We start from the raw sequence: 20,943 nt of genomic DNA on the forward strand, positions 1-20,943 counted from the left end.
GTGAGTCCTGCAGTGGCTGCAGTAATGGTGGGGGCTGTTTGCAGGCTTCAGAATCCCCAAGAAGAGCTCTGTGCTCCTTTGGCTCACCACAGACCATGGGTTTTAGTAGGCTTTGTTGCAGGTGAAGTCAAAGCGCTGATTGCGTTTATTCGCAACACCCAAGCTGTACTGCAAACTGACAGTATCTCTGCCATGAAAGCTTCTGTCTCTGCAGTTTTTAGGAGGATGCCAAATGTGCTGTGCAAGGATGGCCTGAGCCTACAGGAGATGGGGCTAATTAGGAAATTGCTAGTGGCAGGCAGAAATCCCCAGCTCCCCGAGTATCAGCTTAGGATGTTTATGGAAAACTCCTCTGAGTAGTTTGGATGGCTTCCTTTGTTACTCTTTCAACTCCAGGATGACTAGGAATAAGTTGAGTACAGCCTCCTTCCCAATAATTTCATTGCTTTAATTCAATAGCTGCCTAATTTGATCAGAAACTCGGGAACCAAATAATCTGTGTTAAAATAATATAACTTTCTCCCTCTGTTGCAATCCAGCTTGATTGCTTTTGGCAGCTGTTAGTGGATACTGTGGTCACCAGCTCTGAGAAGCTGTTCTCCAGCTAACAGAGATAGCTGTATGTGACGGTGAGGTTTGTGGGGCACAGCCCCCTGCTCTCCCCTGTGCTGGGATGCCCCATGCCCCTGGGACACACAGTGAGTACTTGGCCGGGTTCTGGTCTGGCAGCACTCAGCCCTGCTCCTGGAGTATGTTGCTGGAATGTCACTCAGCAGCCATCATGGCTAATAAGTAAGGAGAGAAGTGATGTTCTCATTTAGTCCATGTCATGTTAGATTTAGGTTACACAGAAGTGCAGGAATCTTTGTAAAAACAACTTTGTTGAGCGTTCTGGGGGAATCTTCCAGTCCTCTTCCTCACAGACCATCTCCCATGTTCCCCTTCCCTTGCATGGCACAGCCCCTGCTTGCCATCTTTTTGCAGAAGTTCCCAGAGCCTGCATGTAACACCAGGGCCACCAGTAAGGGCCTGAGAGCAGAGCAGCAGGGAACTCATAGAATCATAGAATAGCCCAAGTTGGATCCTTGGGTCCCCATAAGGAGTATCAAGTCCAACTATAAAATCTGTGCGTTGGCTGTGTTAGCACTCCTCTCATGAATGCACAGTTTCCCAGTTAGCATTAAGGACACTGGAGCATGCACATTGGATGCATCACGCCTCAAAAATAGCTTTCAGAGCTAAGTAAGCAGATTCCTCCCATTTTAGACAGTGGCACAGGCTGTGCGTGCGTGTGTGTGTGCATGTGTTTCTTTAAAGGGTATATCAATATGCCAGCCTCCACTGCCAGTGCATCTCTTAGCCAGCAGCCTTCCCAAGTTGTGACTGATAGATTGACAGTCCTCTGGAGAGAGGAGCTCATTCACATGCCGTGTTTATTTTGTGTAGCTGGGATTATATTTTATTGAGCCGCAACAAAAATCCGACTTTAATTGTTGCTTTAATTTCTTCCTAGCAGCACAGTCCCCAGAAGGGGTGACCTTCATGCAGATCTGTGCCCACTCTAGAAATGGATGGATATGAGATAGCTTGAGGGGTGTGAAATGGCCTTCGCAGCAGTCTTTCATGAATGCATTGCTGGTTTTAATCCAATTTATTCAGAAAGTGACAGGGAATGGAAACTGGCGCTTGGCTGTTTGGTAGTCTTGCAGCATTTCCTAGGTGATAGGCATCTACCTCTCCAGCAGTGTTGCTGGGTCTTGCCATTGCTTGTTTCAGCACAAAGCTGGCAGTGGGCTTTATCTAACTGATTTACAATATACCCAGACAATGTCCAATTCCCACTTGTTCCCAGTGGTCTGAAGGGATTTGAGCAAGCGAGCATTCAGGTGCAGTGCATGCTGTGGGAGTGCTGCTCTGCTTTCCCCTTTCCTAGGGGAAAAAAACAGAAGGAGCTGCCACACAGCCTTTGCTCTTGCAGACTGGCAAGTCTCCCTTGCCTGTAACAGCCCACAAGGAACCTGGCAAGAGGAGCTGATGATGAGTACCTGGTGCATAAGACTCAGCTTGTGTAGCCTGAGCAGTCTGCATATCTCCTGTAGCCCGGATGGGCTGTTATCCCTTAGTGGTCGCAGACTTGCATCCCAGTGCAAGCAGGGTTTTGGGGACTGCTCTGTCCCCACCTTCCTCTTCCTGGGGAGGAGGTGACAGCTGTCCTGGAGGCCCTGGTGAGCTCCTGTTCTTGTCAGGCATATCCAGACCTTATCAGGCTTAATTGGGGTTGACAGCTGGGAGTCCAGGGTGCAATCCGCATTGAAGAGTAGGTGCAGATGCTGATACAGACAGAAATCAGGCTAGTTAATAATTAAGCTGCAGTTTGGCAGTGTTCACCTTGTCAGGTTTGACCTTCCAAATTAAAAAAGTCGTCTCTCTCATCCAGCTCAGCTGCTGGGCCTCTGCTCATGGGGCTCCACTCAGCATCCAATGGGAACAAACAGAATCAGCAAGCTCAGTTCAGGTTGTGTCTTAAGTTAGGATGAAAGGTTTAACATTTTCAAATTCCCCTTTGAAGTTTGTTAGGTTTCTGTACTTTGCGTAACAGGTTCTCTTTCCTGTTGCATATTTGGAAATATTCTGGATGTATTTCTGCTTTTTGTAGCCCTGGGGTCCAGAGAAGGGCAGCAAAGCTGGTGAGGGGTCTGGAGCATAGACCTTACGAGGAGCCGCTGAAGGAGCTGGGAATGTTCAGTCTGGAGAAGAGGAGGCTCAGGGGAGACCTTATCGCAGTCTACAATGACCCAAAGGGAGGCTGTAGTGAGCTGGGGGTCAGCCTCTTCTCTCGTGTAGTGATAGAACTAGAGGGAATGGCCTCAAGTTGTGCCAGGGGAGATTCAGTTGGATGTTAGAAAATATTTTTTCTCTGAAAGAGTGGTCAGGTGCTGGAATGGGCTGCCCAGGAAAGTGGTGGAGTCACCGACCCTGGAGATATTCGAGAAATTTTTAGATGTTGTGCTGGGGGATATTGATGATAGGGAGACAGTTGGACTGGATGATCTTGAAGGTCTTTTCCAACTTTGACGATTCTATGATTCACGAGTCGTGCAGGAGTAGCCTCCTTTTTGCAGCTGAAATAAGCTTCCTCTGTGAATGTTTCTGTGAGATACCCTATCAGGCATGCCACCTATGAGTTGACACCTACTTGCAGCTCATATCTGAGGGGTTTAGCATGGGAGTGGTATTCAACAACCTGCTTGTAGTGGACACCCTTGACATGGCTTCTTGGGTGACTGTTTTTTCTCAGTGCTACAGTTCACTGTAATCACTGCAGAGGAGCTGAATAGGGGCAGCTGGACCTCCCTTACTGAGGTCTTGGGACATGCTGTCAGCAGGCTGCAGCTCTCCAGCTCTGGCCATCACCTGGCAAGGCCTCAGTCTTGGTGCCACTTCTGCTGACACTTCGCAGTACTGCACGTTCCACAACCACCTGCCAGCAGCCAAAGGTCCTACCAGAGGTCCTGGGCACAGCGCTCTATGTGGCCTGGATTGGCCTGCTTCTCAGAGTGCTGCTGCAGCTCTCGCACTGCCCTGCCTGGCACAGGCACATCAAACAGCATGAACAAGGAGGCAGGGGCTGAGATAAGTCTGTGTTGGATGCTGCTTCCCGCAGGGAGGAGAGCATGTTCTGTGGTGCGTGCACTTAGGGACCTGTCTGAAGATGGCTAAGATTTGCATGAGGCTCTGTTGTCTTGTCATATCAGAAGCTTTTGTCATAACTGTTAAAGCAGGGACTGAGATGTTTGTGTGTTGTTGTTTTTTTTGTTTTTTTTTAGCACTTCTCCTGTAGTTGTTAAGCTGGGGAAATTTAATCCAAGATTCCCAGCTTTCTGGGCAGCTCTGATTCCTGACACTTGCTTTCTTTCTCTGCTGCATGACAGGATCTGGTGGGCAAAGCTGGTGCTGCCAGCTGCAGCCCAAATCTGTTCTGATGGTATTAACTTCCCAGGGATGGTCGTAGTGAACCAGATTGCCAGTGAATCTGGGCTGTGCAGCCCTGCTGTGATGGCTAGCTGTTGTGCTTCATCCTCAGCTCCCTGCTGTGGGCACACACCAGCACCATCTGCCATGCTGGGCCCCTGCAGAGTTGCAGGTGCTTCCTTCTGTGAGCTTTTAATTGTGGGGGGGTGAGCCACACATGTGGAACAGCAACTGATGTCTAAGCACCCAAATCTTTGATATTAGATACAGCTTGTCATCCTCATACACTTCTGGATAGAGGCAGAGACTGGATTTTCTAGGTCGCTGTCTTGGAGAAGAGATTCACAAACTCCTTGCTCGTGTGAATATAAGTAGCTTGAATCTTTCCTCCAAATGTAGCATACAACATAAGGTTTTTCAAGGTATCCCCTCTGGAGCCACTTGGCCTTTGCCTGCCATCATCCTCCATCCTTCCATCACCCTGCGTTGCTCCAGCTGCTCTGCTTTTCTATTTCTGTCAGTACGTGTAAACTTCTGGGGATTCTCAAATCCACAGGACATGTGTTGGAGTTAGGCAGTGATGGTTTTGATGTACTTCATTGATTTCAAGTGATGGATGTAGTTGTTTGTGCTTCTGTGATGGGCTATAGGAATACCACTTGACGTAGGAGTTCTCATACGTCTTATAAACCCTGCAGTCTTACAAGGCTTACAGTCTCTGCAGTCAGTTAGCAGGGCTGATGAAGAGAAGGCAGGGTTTACAATTGGACTCCACTGGGAGTTTATAACTTCTGTGCAATTTTGGTGAGGAATAAGAGATCTGCTGGAGTCCACGTGGGATTAGTCACATCTGAGGCATTACCTGGGGTGTCTGTAAACTCAACAGAAAGCCTTAGTAATACCTGACTCACTACTTGGCCAGAATGGGATGCTGGGGGGTACCTTTGTGGTACCTCCCCAGATTCTGCTGAGCTCCCACAACTCAGCATTTATCATCCAAGAGCACCAATGCAGGCTGAAGAATTTTTTTTCTTTTTAAAGACAACCATGCTGAATATGCTCTCAGTGACTAACCGATAGGCAGAAATCTTGGTCCTTTATTCCCATGGCCCAGCCACCCCACCCCTGCCCCAGGTCTCTGTGTTACTGCAGGGATCTGCGAGGGCAGCTGCTGCCTGCAGCTCAGTGTTGGTCTTGCTTTTGCAGAAGTGGCTGAGAGGAAGCTGACAGTTGAAGAAGAAGAAGCCAAGAGGATTGCAGAGATGGGCAAACCAATACTTGGCGAACACCCCAAACTAGAAGTCATAATTGAGGAGTCATATGAGTTCAAGGTCAGTGGTTGTCCCAGGGGTCCAGGAGGGGGGAAGCTGTGTGGCAGTGAAGAGCTGCCATGGAAAGCAGGGTTGAGGAGGCAGGGTGTGGCTGCGTGTACAGGGAGAGGGCTGCCAGAAGAGGAAAAAGAGTGTGTGATACAATAGAGGGTAGGGAAAGCCTGAATAAATGCCAGGAAATGTAGCTGCTGGTAGGCAGAGGTTAAGAGAGGAAGACAGGGCAGTCCTGCTAGAAGCAGATGCCACCATGCCAGAAAAGCAAACTGTTCGTGCAAGGCAGGATTGACAGAAAGGAGCTGAGCTTTGTTTGGAGAAAGGAGTACCAAAAAAGCAGACTCTGGTGAAGTACAGGTCATGCTGTACGGGGCTGGGAGTTACCAGTGGGTTCAGCATGGAGCTTCTGATAGGAGCATTTTTGTGGTACCTTCACAATTTGGCAAGGGACAGAAGGGAAGGTCAGCTTTGCTTGCTAGCAAAGGATCTAATTGCTGTGCATCTTTATTCCCACAACAGAGCACTGTGGACAAGCTCATTAAGAAGACAAACCTAGCTTTGGTTGTAGGGACACATTCCTGGAGGGACCAGTTTTTGGAGGCCATCACTGTCAGCGCAGGTGAGGGGGAGATCAGCAACTCCATACCAGCATCCCCTGGGCATGTGCAGCCAGGAATGAGATGTGTCTGGACTTATGAGGCAGATTCTTCCACTCTCTGAGTTAATCTTCCCCCGCTAAGAGGTCACACAGCTGCTGCTACTTATACCCTCACACAGATGTGACACTTCTTGCTGGGAAGTGTCCACCAGCCCATGATTTGGAGCAGGTGGACCAAGAGAGCCCTCTAGTTTCCCTCAGTGGCACTCATTTCTATAACTTTCTGCTGTGTGATTTCATGGTGTCTCTCAGCAGTGATTTCCACAGGGTAACTAGGTACTCTACGATGGTCTGTGGCTGGGGATGAGAGGAGGACAGCCCCTAAGAGTATTGCTCAATGTCTCACAGCCACACAGGGTGGATGTGTGCTCCTGAGGTGTCCTAGGAGTCTTTCCATCTTGCTGAGCCCCACCACTGCCACTGAGGGCTCCAGCAGCTGCTAAGTCCCACCAGCTTGTTCCCATGGCAGTGGCTGGCACCAATGCAGTACACCTCCGTGCTGCTTTGTGTGGGGAGGAAGCAGCCTGGGGAGGGAGGCAGCCCCCCAGTCTTGCACCCAGTGGCCGGGCTGGAGAAGTGCAGCTGAAGGTTGGTGGCCATGAGGATGCTCAGTCATACGAGCTGGAACTCTTACTCCATGTTTGCAGCAGGTGATGAAGATGAGGATGAGTCTGGTGAAGAGCGCCTGCCATCCTGCTTCGACTACGTGATGCACTTCCTGACCGTCTTCTGGAAGGTGCTGTTTGCCTGCGTGCCCCCCACCGAGTACTGCAATGGCTGGGCCTGCTTCGTTGTCTCCATCCTCATCATTGGCATGCTCACAGCTGTCATCGGTGACCTCGCCTCTCACTTCGGCTGCACCATCGGCCTCAAGGACTCGGTGACCGCCGTTGTGTTTGTAGCCTTCGGCACCTCCGTACCAGGTGGGGAGGCAGTGGGGAGGGGATGGGGGGTCCAGAGGAGATTGGGGTCCATGTCCCAGCCTGTCTGGTAGCACACCTGAGCCTCCCTCATCCCCCAGCATGAAGGGTTGCCCATTTCTCCTGTCGGACCCTGATGATCCCTCCTTCCCCTGCAGACACATTTGCCAGCAAAGCTGCAGCCATCCAGGATGTGTACGCCGATGCCTCAATCAGCAACGTCACAGGCAGCAACGCCGTCAACGTCTTCCTGGGCATTGGGCTGGCGTGGTCGGTGGCGGCAATCTACTGGGCGTCACAGGGGCAGGAGTTCCAGGTGTCAGCCGGCACCCTGGCCTTCTCTGTCACCCTCTTCACCATCTTCGCCTTCATCTGCATCAGCGTTCTCCTCTACCGCCGGCGGCCCCACCTCGGGGGAGAGCTGGGAGGTCCCCGGGGTTGCAAACTGGCTACGACGTTGCTCTTTGTCAGCCTGTGGCTGCTGTACATCCTCTTTGCCACCCTGGAGGCCTATTGCTACATCAAGGGGTTTTAGGCGGCAGAGAGACAGTGCCGCCGAGGGAGGGACCCCCTCCTCCATTACCTCACCGGACACCGGCCGTGGATGCGTGGTTTCACCAGGATGGACGGCTGTCAGCTCACCGCCCTGACAGGTGCCAGGATGGGCGGATCCATCATGGGACGAAAAAGAAATCCATGAAAACCACCCCAAAAAATGATGCAAAAGAAAAGAAAGCAACAATGGCAAGCATTTAAATGGACAAAATGAAGTGAACCCAGCCACTGACCCCAGTCGATGTGACTAAGAAGTCTCAGCCATCTCCCAAGGCCACCTCTCCCACAGGTTCGTTTCCTCTTCTCCAAAGCACCCCTCCACTGTAAGGAGATGCTTTCTTGTTTTTACTCTTTAGGAATTGCAGAAGTCTTATAGGAAATTTATTTTTTCTTTTGCCTATTGCTTTTTTAGTTGGGGGGGTCGACATGGCTTGGTTTTTTATTTTTATTTTTTATTTTTACTACTTAGACAGAAAAATTTTAGAAGTTTAAAATCTAAAGCTTGAAGCTGCCGTCAGTGCTGGAATCGAAGGTGTACTTTTTGAAGCCACAACAGACTCTGACACTGTCAAAGAACTTTTTCACTCTCACAAGTTTCCTCCCCCGCCTCCATCCATTTCTTTCTTTTTTAAGAGCATCACAGGACTGATATATTTTTAATACAAACACACACGTACACATACACACACACACACACACACACAACACACCAGTTTAGTGATGAAGGCTGAAGCATGTAGCATCTCAATCACCTGCCTAGGGACTAAGAAAAAAAAAAGGAGGAAAAAAAACCAAAACAACCAACCTTCTAATATAATGTGTATAATGTACATTTTGACTATGGCATTTCTCTTTGTGTAATTAACTTTGAGCTTGTGGTACTGCAGGAAGAGAAGACGATGTTAATGGGCGAGAGGTAGCGAAATGAACAGCAACACAGTCGCAGCCTGCTGAGGGGTCTGGGAGATTGCATAGGCTGCCCAAGATGGGGGCGTGGCACAGCCCTGTCCTGTAGGTCTCACTGGATGTGGGAGTGAATCCCAGTAACACGCTGCTCTGGTGTACCGAAGTGAGCAGGAAGCCTCCGTGTGTCTCCCACAACTCTCTCAGCGCTGGCCTTCCAGGTCGAGGTTAGGTTTAAACACGCAGGTTGGTGAACAGGAATGGGGTCCTTGTCCCACCCATCACCCCCCTCACGCTCCATGGAAAGGACCAGGCTTCAACCTGCTGCCCACCCACAGTCCTGTGCAATCCCAGCACATCCCCGGAGAGCAGACAGGCACACCCTTTTCATCTGAAGTGCATTTCTTTTTCAGGAAAAAAAAAAACAAAAGCAAGAGTATGAATTACATGAATTACATCAACGGCTGCAAATTGAAATGTTGGGTTGGTAATAAAATTAAATAAAACTTATACCTATATCTATATAAACAGTTCTATCTATAAACGCATTTCTTAACTGAGAGACCTGGAAGACGTTGTTAAAAACCTTGCTTTTTTTAAAAGTGTTTCCAAGAGGAAGATAATTTCTTCTATCAAGAAACAGGTGCTGTACAGAAAAATCCGTGACTTCGCTAGCATCAGCCAAACCCAGGCAGTCAGCACAGCACAGACTGAGGGGCTGCCAGCATACCGGAGTGCTTCCTGCTGCCCTGGGACAGGGAGGTGGTGGCTGCAGGTGAGGGCAAAGCAGCAGGAATTAGGCTGTCATGGATGGAACACGTGTTATCACTATAGCAGGTAAAGAGATGAGCGTGACAATGGTCTTTAAAACACAGATGAAATATTTATTTTCGTACAAAAGGTTTATTGAATATCTCACTGTATAAATGTGTGTAAGCATGAGGCAGAGAAGAAGGATCCATCTTGCAGGAGCTTTGCAGGTGGAGTGCCCTTCATGGAAGCTGAAGGGAAGACAGTCTACTGCCTCTTCTCCTCCCTCTGCGGTGGCTTTTGGGGGAGGGCACAAGAAAGATGGGGATCCTGCCAAGTGTGTTGGTCTCTCTGATCTCTGGCCATACCACCATCCACCGAGCAGCTCCTGCCGGCATTGGGCACCACCTCTGCTGCCACCCAGGCTGGGACCCCAGAGCACAGATGTGTGATGGGGGGAGGAAAAATGAAAGAAGCCCCGACAAATGATCTCTGGATGTGTGTGTAGGGGTGTTTAAGGTGCAAGGGGAATGTGTTATCATTGCAGTTTTTAATTTGGACATGTCAAGTCTGTTGAGTTCTTATTTTAACCATATAAGTTCACCCATTCCTGGCTAAAACCCGGGCGTGGGGAGCTCACTGTCATGCAGTGCTGTTATTCTGTTGCTTGTGCTGTATCGGTCACGTGCTTTTCATCTGCAGCTTTCTTAGGCTCACTGTGTGGGAGAGGGTGCAGGGGGACGAGCATCTGTGACTGCCAATTGCATGGTGACTTTGGTGCCCTCGATGCACGGCGGAGACCTGTGCCAAGCTGACAACTTGAGTGGAGTGTTTATTTTATTTTTCCTTTTTTACTTCATTAAAAAATATGCAAGCTAAAAAAAAAAAAAAAGCAAATGCGGTGCCTTGGGGATTTGTTTTTTGCTGAGGCTTTTATGTTTTATTTTTGGTTTGTGTGCTTGCATCTGGGCAGGTGTGCGGACACCATCGCTCACCCTGCCTGCTTCACTCCCTGCCAGCATCAGGTTTTGCTGGGAGGATCCAGCAGCAGCATTACCTTTGATGCTTTGCAGAGGGGAACTTTTGCTGCTCTGTTTTCCTTGCTGCTGCAAAAAAGGCAAAGCTGTTGCCTTTGGCTTCAGTGACTGGGTTTGGGGTGCAGGGTGCTGGAGCCCCCTGCCTGCCTGGCTCACTGCCACCACTGCACAGAGGCAGGCCAGCACCGAAAGGATTAGGTCCGGAACCTAAGGATGGTACTCCAGGGAAAGCTGGGCTGAATGAGAGGAGGCTGCAGGCATTGGGAAGCAGCTGCAGTACACAGTTAAGAATTGAGTGGCTATTAGTGCTGTTGAGCAAAGTTTTTAAACCAGGGAGGAGAGCATTTGCAGCTCTTAGCTCAGAGTTTCTTACCTTTTTGGTAGTTACTGTTGTGCTAGTGTCATCAGAACTTTCCGGACAAGCACAAATTAAAGACAAAAATATTCTGTGATTTACGTTTCCTCTGATCTCACAGCTGTGGCTGCTGGACTCATTTATAAGCCACTTGTCCCTGGTACCAGAAGACTCCTCCCCTCTCCATCTCAAAGCAGCAACAATGCCTCATCCCACAGCACCATCTGCAAGGAGAAGCCACCACCAATCTGCATGTGCCACCACCATGGGCTTCAGTCGTCTCGGCCCATTGCTGTGGTAGGATGACGCCAACTCACATGCCTTCCCCAGCAGAGCACTTTGCTCTGGGAAGGCATTTGGAAGGCTGTTGTAGTACCTCAACACTGGTGAGATAAAGTATAGACTAATAAAGGTTAAAAAAACCTCTAAAGTCATCAAGTCCAACCATTGACGCATCCCCACCATGGCCACTAACCATGTCCCTCAGTGCCACATGTACATATTTCTTGAACACCTCCAGGGACACTGACTCTACCACCTCTCTGGACAGACCATTCCCAGTCACTTTTTGAATGTGTGGTGTAGCACAGCTGCAGGTAATCCTCATACCATTCACCTGGTATTGCTTTGGGGGTGGGCATGGCAACATTTCTGGGTTTATTCAGCTGGGGAATTGTCATGGCCGTGACCTTGTTGTAAGAACAAGCCCACATGAAAGGGAGCAGCAGTTGCTCAGCCCTGGCCACAAGCTGAAAAGCACTGTCACCAAGAATAACCTCTGGAATATTGTATGGAAAAAAAATGTTTTTAATGACTGTTGTCATAATGTGTGTGTGTGTGCCAGAGGCAGCCTGCTTGTTAATAGCGTTATTTGTGACTTGCCTCCACAGGGGGGTGGGACGAACGTCCTCTCAGTATTTAAGTGAGCTATTTACAATATAATATCTAGATAATTAAAACCATGAGTTAAATGACTCACCAATATTAACGCCCTGAGAAGTTTTACCCAAAACACACACACCTCTGCCTTCCCTTCCCCCAGGAGGCTGTGCTTTGCCTCAAGTGGTGGCTGGATTTGGTTAGTTTTCCTCAGGAAAACCAAGACGCGTCTCCAAGAAACGATGGCTTGAGCTTAGACATGGAGCCTGCAGGTATGACATGATGCTGATGAGCTCATCACCTATAACTGAAGATGCACCGATGTCTCACAGTGCCATTGTTAATGCCACTTATATAGTGAGCTGAGTGGTAGGTGTAGCTAAAGGAAAAATCATGACCTACCCAACTCATCACTGCTGGGAGTACACTCAGAGATTGGCCCAGTTTAAACAATGCAATAAAAAAATAATACAGGCCTAGAAAGTTAAATTTAGTATGACATTTAGGTGAATTAAAGAACTAAACCCTTCAAGCAAGATTGCATTCTTTTAGAGTCTAAGTTGTGAAGTTGTAAATAAACTCCTGGGATGATCTCTCTGGTGTCTCAGGAAATAGGCTTGCATTACAGGAACACTGGTCACGTTTTGTGAAAACGACATGCATATACAAGTTGGGTGCACAGAAAAGATGTAGGAAAAAAAACCTCAACATTAAAGCTGAAAAGGGGCCTTCTTCTCTCAAGGACACCTCAATAGGGCATGCTGTAGAGACCACTCCCATGGTTCAATAAGCTTTTAAAAATGTAGCAAAAGAGGTTTCTGTAACCTCCTTTCCTTCAGTAGCATTTTGCATAGAAAATAACAGCAAAACTAAATGGTTTTCTTTTGCCCTGATGACTTTTTCCTTCTTGTTTTATTCACAGTGGCACAGAAAACCATTGATTACCATCACTCATACAAGTATGAGTATGTTAGGAAGCCCTTCGTGTTCTCCCCTTTCTCCTCTTTCAGCTTCTAACCAGTATTTGCTACTCGATTACATTTTGTTTGTACATTCTCCTCAGTATTCCCATGGCAGGTCATTGTATATTCCTTTGCTGGAACTCATCCTGTTGACTTGGATGGTTTCTCCAATTTATCAAGCATTCTGGTTCTACCCTTTGTAAGTGCTCACTGCCCCATGCAGTTGGATGCCACCAGGACACGGTATAGCGAAGTAGATTCCTAAAGCTGCTGATGAAAATACCAAATAGACCTGGACCCCAGACAGACACTCAAAAGCCTTCCCCAGGAAGCTCTCTGATTTTGACACTGAGCTCAATGTATTGCGAGTCTAGGTTGCATTTCCTCAGCTCGCTTCTGAGAACGTCTTCTGGGACAGTGCCAGAAGCCTTACCAAAGTCAAGATATATCACATCTAATACCAACCCCAAAGCGATGAGGCCAGTTATCCTGTCAAAGAGTGAAATTAAATTGGTTTGATACGATTTGTCCTGAGCAAAACATCAACAAATCCATTCCAGCCATTCTCCACAAACTTATACATGTATCTAGGTGATTAGGGAATAACTGTTCAGCACCTCACTGTTAGAAGTTTTCACATAGAGACACCATTAACATATCAGGTCTGTAACTCCCTGATTTAATTCATCTCTAGTTAGGTGACCTTGTCTTGCCATCCTTAAGTCCTCTGGGAGCTCACATGTATTCTACAATGCTCCAAAACCCATCCCATGTGAGTCAGAAGCACTGGGGCCAGGGCACTGAATTTTCCACAGTGAGCTTTACCTGATCCTGCTGCCATTCTCCTCAGTGATCCAAGTATCACTTACCTTGCTCTTTCTCCTCATCAGTTGGGGGTTGGTGTGGTGTTATGCTCCTTTCTCCTTAATAAAATTAATTCTGCTAAGAATAGGGTCACAATTTTTTTTTTTTTTAACAAAATGAATAAAACAAGCTTTAAAAATTCTGCTTTCTTCAAGTGACTGTTTCACATCAGCTTCCAGGCTATAACAGAATTTACCTTCTCCCTCCACCTCTTTTAGATCACGTGCTAGTTAAAGGCATTTTTAGGCTTCAGCCTTTCTGATCTTATGCCAGCTATTGCTGTATTCAGAGCCTTAGGTAAATGCTCTTGTTTCAGGTTCTGTGTTTTTCCTTTTCAAGCTTCAGGATGCTAAAGCTCTTCACAGGTGAAGGCCCTTTATTGGTCTCTATGTTCCCTCAATTTCCTGTACAGCAAGATAGTTTCTTATTAGGATTTTGACACCAGCCCTTATATCAGTTCTCAGATCTCTTTTATCCTTTTGTACAGCTATTCAGAGATCCTGCCCCCACCAGTTTCCTGAATTCATTGATATTTGCTATTCTGTCTTTTTGAAGTTGAAGTACTTTAACTCATTTTACAATGGCTGGTATTCGACTGCATTTCAAGCAGAAAAAGCCTGCAACAAACACCTGACCACTTCAAAAAAATCATAACAGGTCAAGAGATGCAATAATGCATTCATATTGGACTACAGGTGACCAGATCCAACTTTAGCCACCTCCGTGCAGCTTTATCTGTTACAGCTGCCAGCTCACAGTGAGAACATCCAAGTCACTTCAGAAATAGCTGCATTTCTTCAGCCAAATATTGTGTCAGTTCTTTTCTGGTGTAGAGAAGTCAGAAGGCATCACTTGAGTAGTCCCGGCCAAAATCATGTGATAGCATTGGCACTGCATGCAATGCAAAGCCAGAGCGCTACTCTATAATGGGACAATGGACATTCAGTCACTGCAGTTCTTATTGCCTAAAGCACAACACTGAGATGCTACAGAACTCATTTCAGCAAACCAAGGATGAAGGTCACAAACAGTGCTGAGTCCTTCAACCACATATCAACAATTCATGCATCCTCACAGCTAAGTACGCAGTGAGGCTGTAGTCCTTCTACCTGGGCTGAGAGCCACAGACCTCCAATCCAGACCCAGTGCGGTGAAAGAACAACGCAACATAGATTAAACACTCACTCTTGCTTTTACGGGAGGTTGGGATGTAGGTTTGCATTGCAGCACATAGCTGGTGTTGTTTTCTGAACGAAAGCTACACACCTCCTAGTGTGCACAGGCAAGGTACTTCTAAAAAGCAAAAACAGCCATTAAAATTGCTAAGTGGGCCAGGCAAAAAATAGAGAATAGGAAAAAGCATTATTACTTGTGGCCCAGTCACCCTCAGGCTTTCTAGCAAACACTCCTTAGAAAATACTTGCTTGTTGTACTCCTAGTTTCTGAGGTGCTGTTTTTGAAAACCCAGGCGTTCTCCAAGTCAAGCAGCACCGCTTCTGCAGATCCTGCTGTCTGATTTAACAGCAGCTTTGGAGAGCTGCCAAGTTATTTTGCCCAAAATGGCTTGTAAGGGCTGGCTGCTAGAAGTCAGGAGGTTGGCCTTCTGCATGGGGATTTTGTTACTTAAGTCAAAGATAAGGGGAAAGGGAAGGAAGAAAAGTCTTCTGCTGGAGGCAGAGGCAGAAACAAGCTCTCTGTCATTCTTCTGACTTGCTTACAGAATCACTGCAAGGCCAGAGAAGGATGAAGGCCCCTCAGAGTACCATGAAGAATGGCCAAAGAACTATACTTTAAAAAAAGAAAAAAGAAAAAAAAGTCCTTCCCTATTTTTTAATTCTTTAAGTCTTGTAGGACTCCAGAGATGACATCTACTGCTTCTTCTTGAGCCCTTAAACTTGTCATCTTGGTAATACAACAAAATCAGCTTAGGTTGCCAGTTTAGTCCAGAAAATCCACATAGGCTTCATTCCTCCTCTCTTTTTCTTCTTAAAGTTTGCAATACTTCCATCTAAGTATCATCATACTTGCATCTAAGGACAACAGCTTTAACATTTCCTCCTCATTCAGCGATGTACAAACTCTCCAACATGAGAACTGATCAGGAGATTTGAGACTCAATGGCTGTCTTCTGTCCCTGGTTTAGGAGGGTGCTTTGAGATCATATTCTGTTGTAGCTGCCACCTTTGGAGGTCACCTCTGCTCTGCCACCGAATCTTCAGAGTCTTTTGAATTTTGGCAGAATCTGTCATTAAACTCCAGCACACTGGACAGCACACTGGTGCATGTTTTAGTTCATCCTGGAGGCTTACACACACACAAGAAAGAAGCATCCTCAGATCCAATCAATGACTGAGACCTGGTCTGGGAGAAGGAAAGTCTCCTTTCCTCATTTGGCAATATAATTAAAAGAACATAATGTGAAAGAAAGATGAGCTCTGAAAATCAATATTCAACAAGAAACAACCAAAAGACATTAGAGCAAAAGTTATCTATTTTATTACAAAACTAAAATCAAACAGATGCCTTTCAGTCTAACAAACAATGCCATAGGCAGAAATGTGCTGGGGCAGTATAAGTTCAATACAAACTTAGGCCATGGAAAGCAGTGCCTTCATAGGAGTGAATCCCTCCATAATGCAACTCTCTCCAAGACACCACGTCCTTGGAGGATCAGCAAAAAAGGATATGGTTTTGCTTCAGGCAGGAAGAGCAGATGATTTGCTCTGTAGAGCCCTGGTTCTCCTCTGTCATCAGTGTTTTCACCTGTCATTTAAAGTAGAGCTGGAGAGGCCCAGGAGGACTTGTAGGATGAGGAGAGAAACCCATGGTCTGCTTCCAGGCACAACTATGACACACCCTCTGCCCCAGCTTCAGTAGGATGCTACTGATGCAAGGCAAAGCAGAACATGCTTGTCGCTGCCAGATAAGGACATTTGGCCTGGCAGCCGGGTGACTGGCAAGAAAAACAACAAGGGATGAGGGGAGCTGAAGCATTGCTCTGTTCTGATGAGTACAGACTGTTTGGACAACTCAGTGGATGGATTATATGAATCAGGACCAGTACAGCTTTGTGTGAGTTTCCAGCACACAAATCCTGAACAAGTAATCTAACCTGTGTCCAGATTTTATGCAGTCATAGTGGTTGGGTCATGCATGTCAATGTACAAATGCTGCCATAAACTGCTCTGAGGCCTTTGCAAATCCAAAGTTGTGATGCTGGGAGTTGGACTCCTCCCATGAAACTAAAGAGGGAAACAACATAATGCTTTGACCCCCACCCATCCATTAAGTCAGCACTAATATAGCAACACGAATATCCACCAATACCAAAGCTAACCTTGTTTGATCTCCTTGAACAACTGACTCAATTTTAATTGCAAACTACATGTGAGCACAGGCCTTTTAGACCGGAAGGATGCAAAGAGGAGAAAAAGGTCTGCAGAAGGATATTAATGTGACAGGCAGCAGTGCTGGCTGGCTGGTTTACTGACATTCCCAGCATTTCCAGATGAAAAGATGCAATGATTTCTAGCAGCTCTGCACACCCCTGTAATTCTGTGGGGCACTGCCTGCCCCAATGGCTGGATGACAGAGCTCCTGTTAAGATCCAACTGTCTGGATTTGCTGGATGTAACTATGCAATTAAAAAAAAAAAAAGAAACAAAAAAGAAACAAACAAGAAAACACCCAGCAGCCGGAGCTTTTACTTTCTAAGGCTAGCATATAAAGACAAGGAAAAGTGTTTTTTTCATACAGTTGGGTTCATTCTTCGCTCCTACGATAGGAATAACAAGAGATAGGAACATTTCTAACTATACACTAAACCAAATCATTCCAACACACAAAAGATGAGTGCTGGGCATTTTAAAAAGAGAAGATGCAATTGAGAAGTTGGGAGCTTGCAGTCCAGAAAAACACATACATTGTATGTGAGGAACCATAAAGGATCAAGCTGCAGGATCTGCTCTTGCTAAAGAGAGCTTTTCTATACATTACAGTGGTGTAATGTACACTTCAGAGATTACCAGAGGTGTTTTCAACCATACAAAACGTTTCAATCAGCTCCAATTTACTTCTCAGGGAAGAGTTATTATTGCTACTATATGGCTATTTCAAAAATGCTTGTTATTTTTTCTAATTTTCCGTTTTTGCAACAAGGCACTAACTTACTGCATCAGGACAGTCCTGCTGCCGTGTGTCTCATCAGGTGACGTGCCACAAAGTGGCCATGTTGCAACATTTATACCAAAGCAGCAAAGCCTCAGGGGACAAGTTCATCTTCTGCAGTAACACAACAGTTTTACAAACAATTGTTGGTGTGATCGCATATCAGCATGGCACAAAGTCATTCCTTACTACTGGTTCTGGATCCAGAAATGAGTGGCACAAGGATTGGCAAGTCTGAGATTGGAAGTTGCTCAGAATTCCTCTAAGAATAGGCAAGTGCTGCTGGAGGTTGAAAATGCAGAAAGCAAATCACAGCACGGCGTGTCCCATCACACTCTGTCCAAACCCAGGATAGCTGATCTGCTGACTTTACAGCTGCATCTGACTGAAGTTAAGTAGGCAACAAGTTTGGAAAAACTGCAGGTGGTTGAAACAGCTCTTGTGGCCTCCAGGAGCACCAAGTTCTTCAAGCCTTTGCTGTTACTGAAATGTACAAAAGCATACTGATACCAGTGAATCAGGTGAAGTAGGTAATTGAAGCTAGACAGGCTGTCCCCTGTGCAGGAGAAGAGCCATCAAAGACAAGATCAGTCATTGCAGGCAATCGTTTACCAGCAAGCATGGCCCAAGCTGCAGAGTTGAAGCATAAGTAAAAGCAGACTCTTGGGAACCAGCAGCATGATCGTGTCCTTCTGCACTGACAAATTTGTTCTTTGCTCTCCAGCAAAGTAACAGGCAGTCTGATGCTGCTTTTAGATGGTTCCCCAGTATTTTTATTGCTTGCTCATCATATAGATGAACATCGTGTCAGAGAAGAAGATGCGTGACATCACTCCGCTGATTCTACTAGTGTCTACGGTTTCCATGCCCTTCCAGTAGCATTAGATTCTCAGGACATGGCACATCTTTGCTAAGCATGTCTTCTGGGCCTGAATAGCAATGCATTTGCAATTCATTTCTAACCATTTTGCAAAAGGAAACTATTTCTACATTTCCTTAATACAACTCTTTCCTATCCCTACTCCGAATAGTTTTGCAGTGCACAACTCCTGAGGAGAAATCCATGCCCTCTCAGAAGTCCTGATGCCTGTGACTTGAACAGAGCTGCACAGTAATCAAAGAGGAGGTTCTCAAGAAGCATTTAGTATGTGGGCACTGTGTGCACAGGTCATGCTGATATGCTTCCTCCTTTGTGCGTGGGGATGGTAAGAGATCAGTTTGCAACTGAATGATGGATCAGATGGCCGAAATGAATGCATTACTGTAATCTATTAAATGCAAAGTGTCCCTCTAACCCTAACAGCCTTCAGAAGCAAAGGGAGGAACAGAACAGTGACTCCAACCCCTGTACAAGACGACTGTACAATTTACATACATATTTATATACAGTATATAAAATTCTCTTTCTTCGAGTCCCAGTGAACTCAATTTTAAGACATCAGTAGCTGTTCCAATTTTAAAAAGTCATGATCCTGTTTTCCCCCCGCTCTCCAAAGTATTAGATAATGGCATTGAAAAGAAATTAAAAACAAACCCAAACCAATTATTAGAAAGTGCAAACGTTCTGGGTGCCACTTCTGCTACGTTGGATGTTTCTGATGCTGCATGCTTGCTTTTAAGAAGCAAGGTGTCCATCTGTCGCTGTATCTTTCCTTCCTTTGGGTTGGCTCCTGCCTTCCCTTCTGTCTTCTGTTGCTGCTACACCAAGCGGCCTACTGAAATGGGTGGGGTGAGCAAAGAAAGAAGAACAAATCAGAAGCAGAGAAAGTGAGTAAGAAAGGCAAATTAAAACCAAAATGTCTTCCAAATGGAGTAAGATACAGTATACAGCTTCTGCTGCAAACACAGCCCCGTAAGGCTGAGATCTCAAGTAAGCTGTGAGGCTGAAAACAACACGGGGCTAATGAGACAGCCTTGCTGAAAAAGTGTTGACTGAGTCACACACAGCCCTAGGGATTGATATATTTTTAAACGTAAACCACCACTTCCCTCTCCCTCCCCCCTCTTGGAAATCGGCAGGCAGACTGGGCAAAATGCTGGTCTCTCCCTCTACTCCTCTGCCTGTGATGGCTGATGCAGAATCCAACTGCTGCACGGCTGCCCTGACATCAGCAGCCCCAGAGCCAGCTGCTTCCACCCTCAGCAGGATAGCAGGAGGCAGACATTCAAGATCTCTCCCAGCCACCGTGACAGCAAAACGTAGCAGTTTCCCTTCAAGACCTGCCTGCATCACACCCTCTGAAGTCTAACAGGCTGATGAACCTGGGTGTCCTGGGGCCCTGCCGAGCTGCGGCTGTCCCAGGGGATGGTGCAAGTGTGCTGCTCAGTGAGTCAGGTGGACGCTCACACTCCCATGCTCCTCTCTTCAAAAAGCATTTTTTAAGTCCCTCATCAAAGGTTCTCTAAGAATTTAAAGGGTTAGAACAAGCGCTCGCTGAGGATTAATTACAGGGAAAACATGGCAAAGAGAAGGCAGAAGTACGGATCTGATTTTCAAAAGGAGGAAAGTTAATAGACAGGCCTCACTGGAACCAGTGTAAATCAACATGCCCTACGAAGTAGGGGCAAATATTGTTAAATGCAAAATTACTCTGGGCTGTCATAACTGAATCTCATTACACAGATTTGCAAAAGGCTCTCACAGTGCTCAATGAATAACAACAGCAGACTGACCTCAGTGTCTAGATGACCTGTCCTACACTCAAGACTATGAGTGACTAGGAAAAAGCTTGAAGCCATAGCACACAATTTTTGCAACACCTCTTCTCAGCTCTTAGTGGCAAACAAAACTCAAATATATGCTCAGAACTGAGGACACACCAGGAAACATCACTGTTTCTCACAAGACAAACTGAGACACACCCAATGAAGCCATGAGGCAGCAGGTCTGAAAGGGAAGCAAACAAAAGTTGTTCTTCACACCTGATAAAAAGGTGCAATTCACTGCCACAAAGTACAGAGAAGAACAGACATTAACTGGGACACAGAAGAATATTCATGGGAACGTGTCCATGAAGAAACAAAACATAAATGCAACTAATCACTTAAATTGTTGCTCACCAGAAAGAGGAAGAGTAAAGCAAGAAAAGTATTCTTGCTCTATCCTATTCCAATTCCTTAACTATATGCTGTCTGCCACAGCTGAAGACATGATACTGGACTTTGAGCTGATGCTGTAGACCAGTATGTTATAATGTTCACACCTCTTAGGAACAACCTTGGCTTCTAGTTATTTATGTATTGCTATTTGTGAACATAGAAGAGCAGGGAGCACAAGTTTTGGGACACATAGGTATCACAGACAAAAGAAAAAGTAACAAATATTTTGACAAGATACTCACTGAAAGGGTTAAGGCCTTGTCTTTTTCCACTGGGGAAATTGCTCAGGCTACCTGTAAAATCCAAGAACCACGTTAAACGCAATAAATGTCATCGCATGACCCAGGAGCATCCCCATCGTCTGCTGCCAGCAGGCAGGCTCCAGGGAGCTCTTCCTTTTTGAATGTGCACACAGCAAGTCCTGCCTCTGGAAGACTCATGTGCAAGAGTCAGACCTACAATCCTGATGCTAATCACCCGGTGTTCTAGTACCCAAA

The 20,943-nt window shown here is 46.4% G+C and overlaps 2 protein-coding genes and 1 long non-coding RNA gene across 6 annotated transcripts in view; 2 read left to right on the plus strand and 1 right to left on the minus strand.

Moving 5' to 3' along the window:
* SLC8A3 (solute carrier family 8 member A3) overlaps nucleotides 1-7,795 on the plus strand; it is a 79,892-nt gene extending 72,097 nt beyond the window's left edge. For 2 of the 4 annotated variants that reach the window (XM_010711521.1, XM_003206530.2), the window contains exons 3-6: nucleotides 5,179-5,303; nucleotides 5,817-5,916; nucleotides 6,603-6,878; nucleotides 7,034-7,795. In XM_010711521.1, coding sequence (XP_010709823.1) covers nucleotides 5,179-5,303; nucleotides 5,817-5,916; nucleotides 6,603-6,878; nucleotides 7,034-7,410 — 878 coding nt within the window. In that variant the 3' untranslated portion in view covers nucleotides 7,411-7,795. The remainder of the gene's footprint in view (nucleotides 1-5,178; nucleotides 5,304-5,816; nucleotides 5,917-6,602; nucleotides 6,879-7,033) is intronic. The other 2 variants (XM_019615632.1, XM_010711525.1) reach the window with 1 other exon arrangement.
* A 400-nt stretch (nucleotides 7,796-8,195) lies between these two features.
* Nucleotides 8,196-9,975, plus strand: LOC116216670. The gene is made up of 2 exons (XR_004159914.1): nucleotides 8,196-9,170; nucleotides 9,786-9,975. It is a non-coding gene; the product is annotated as an uncharacterized LOC116216670 (long non-coding RNA).
* A 5,678-nt stretch (nucleotides 9,976-15,653) lies between these two features.
* Nucleotides 15,654-20,943, minus strand: part of SMOC1 (SPARC related modular calcium binding 1) — a 142,043-nt gene continuing 136,753 nt past the window's right edge. Inside the window, exons 13-14 of the mRNA XM_031553635.1 lie at nucleotides 20,689-20,739; nucleotides 15,654-19,062 (exon numbers count right to left, since the gene is read on the minus strand). Of these exons, the coding sequence (XP_031409495.1) occupies nucleotides 19,046-19,062; nucleotides 20,689-20,739 (68 nt within the window). The 3' untranslated portion in view covers nucleotides 15,654-19,045. The remainder of the gene's footprint in view (nucleotides 19,063-20,688; nucleotides 20,740-20,943) is intronic.

Source organism: Meleagris gallopavo, chromosome 5 (genome assembly GCF_000146605.3).
Source record: "Meleagris gallopavo isolate NT-WF06-2002-E0010 breed Aviagen turkey brand Nicholas breeding stock chromosome 5, Turkey_5.1, whole genome shotgun sequence".
Taxonomy (NCBI): Eukaryota; Metazoa; Chordata; class Aves; order Galliformes; family Phasianidae; genus Meleagris; species Meleagris gallopavo.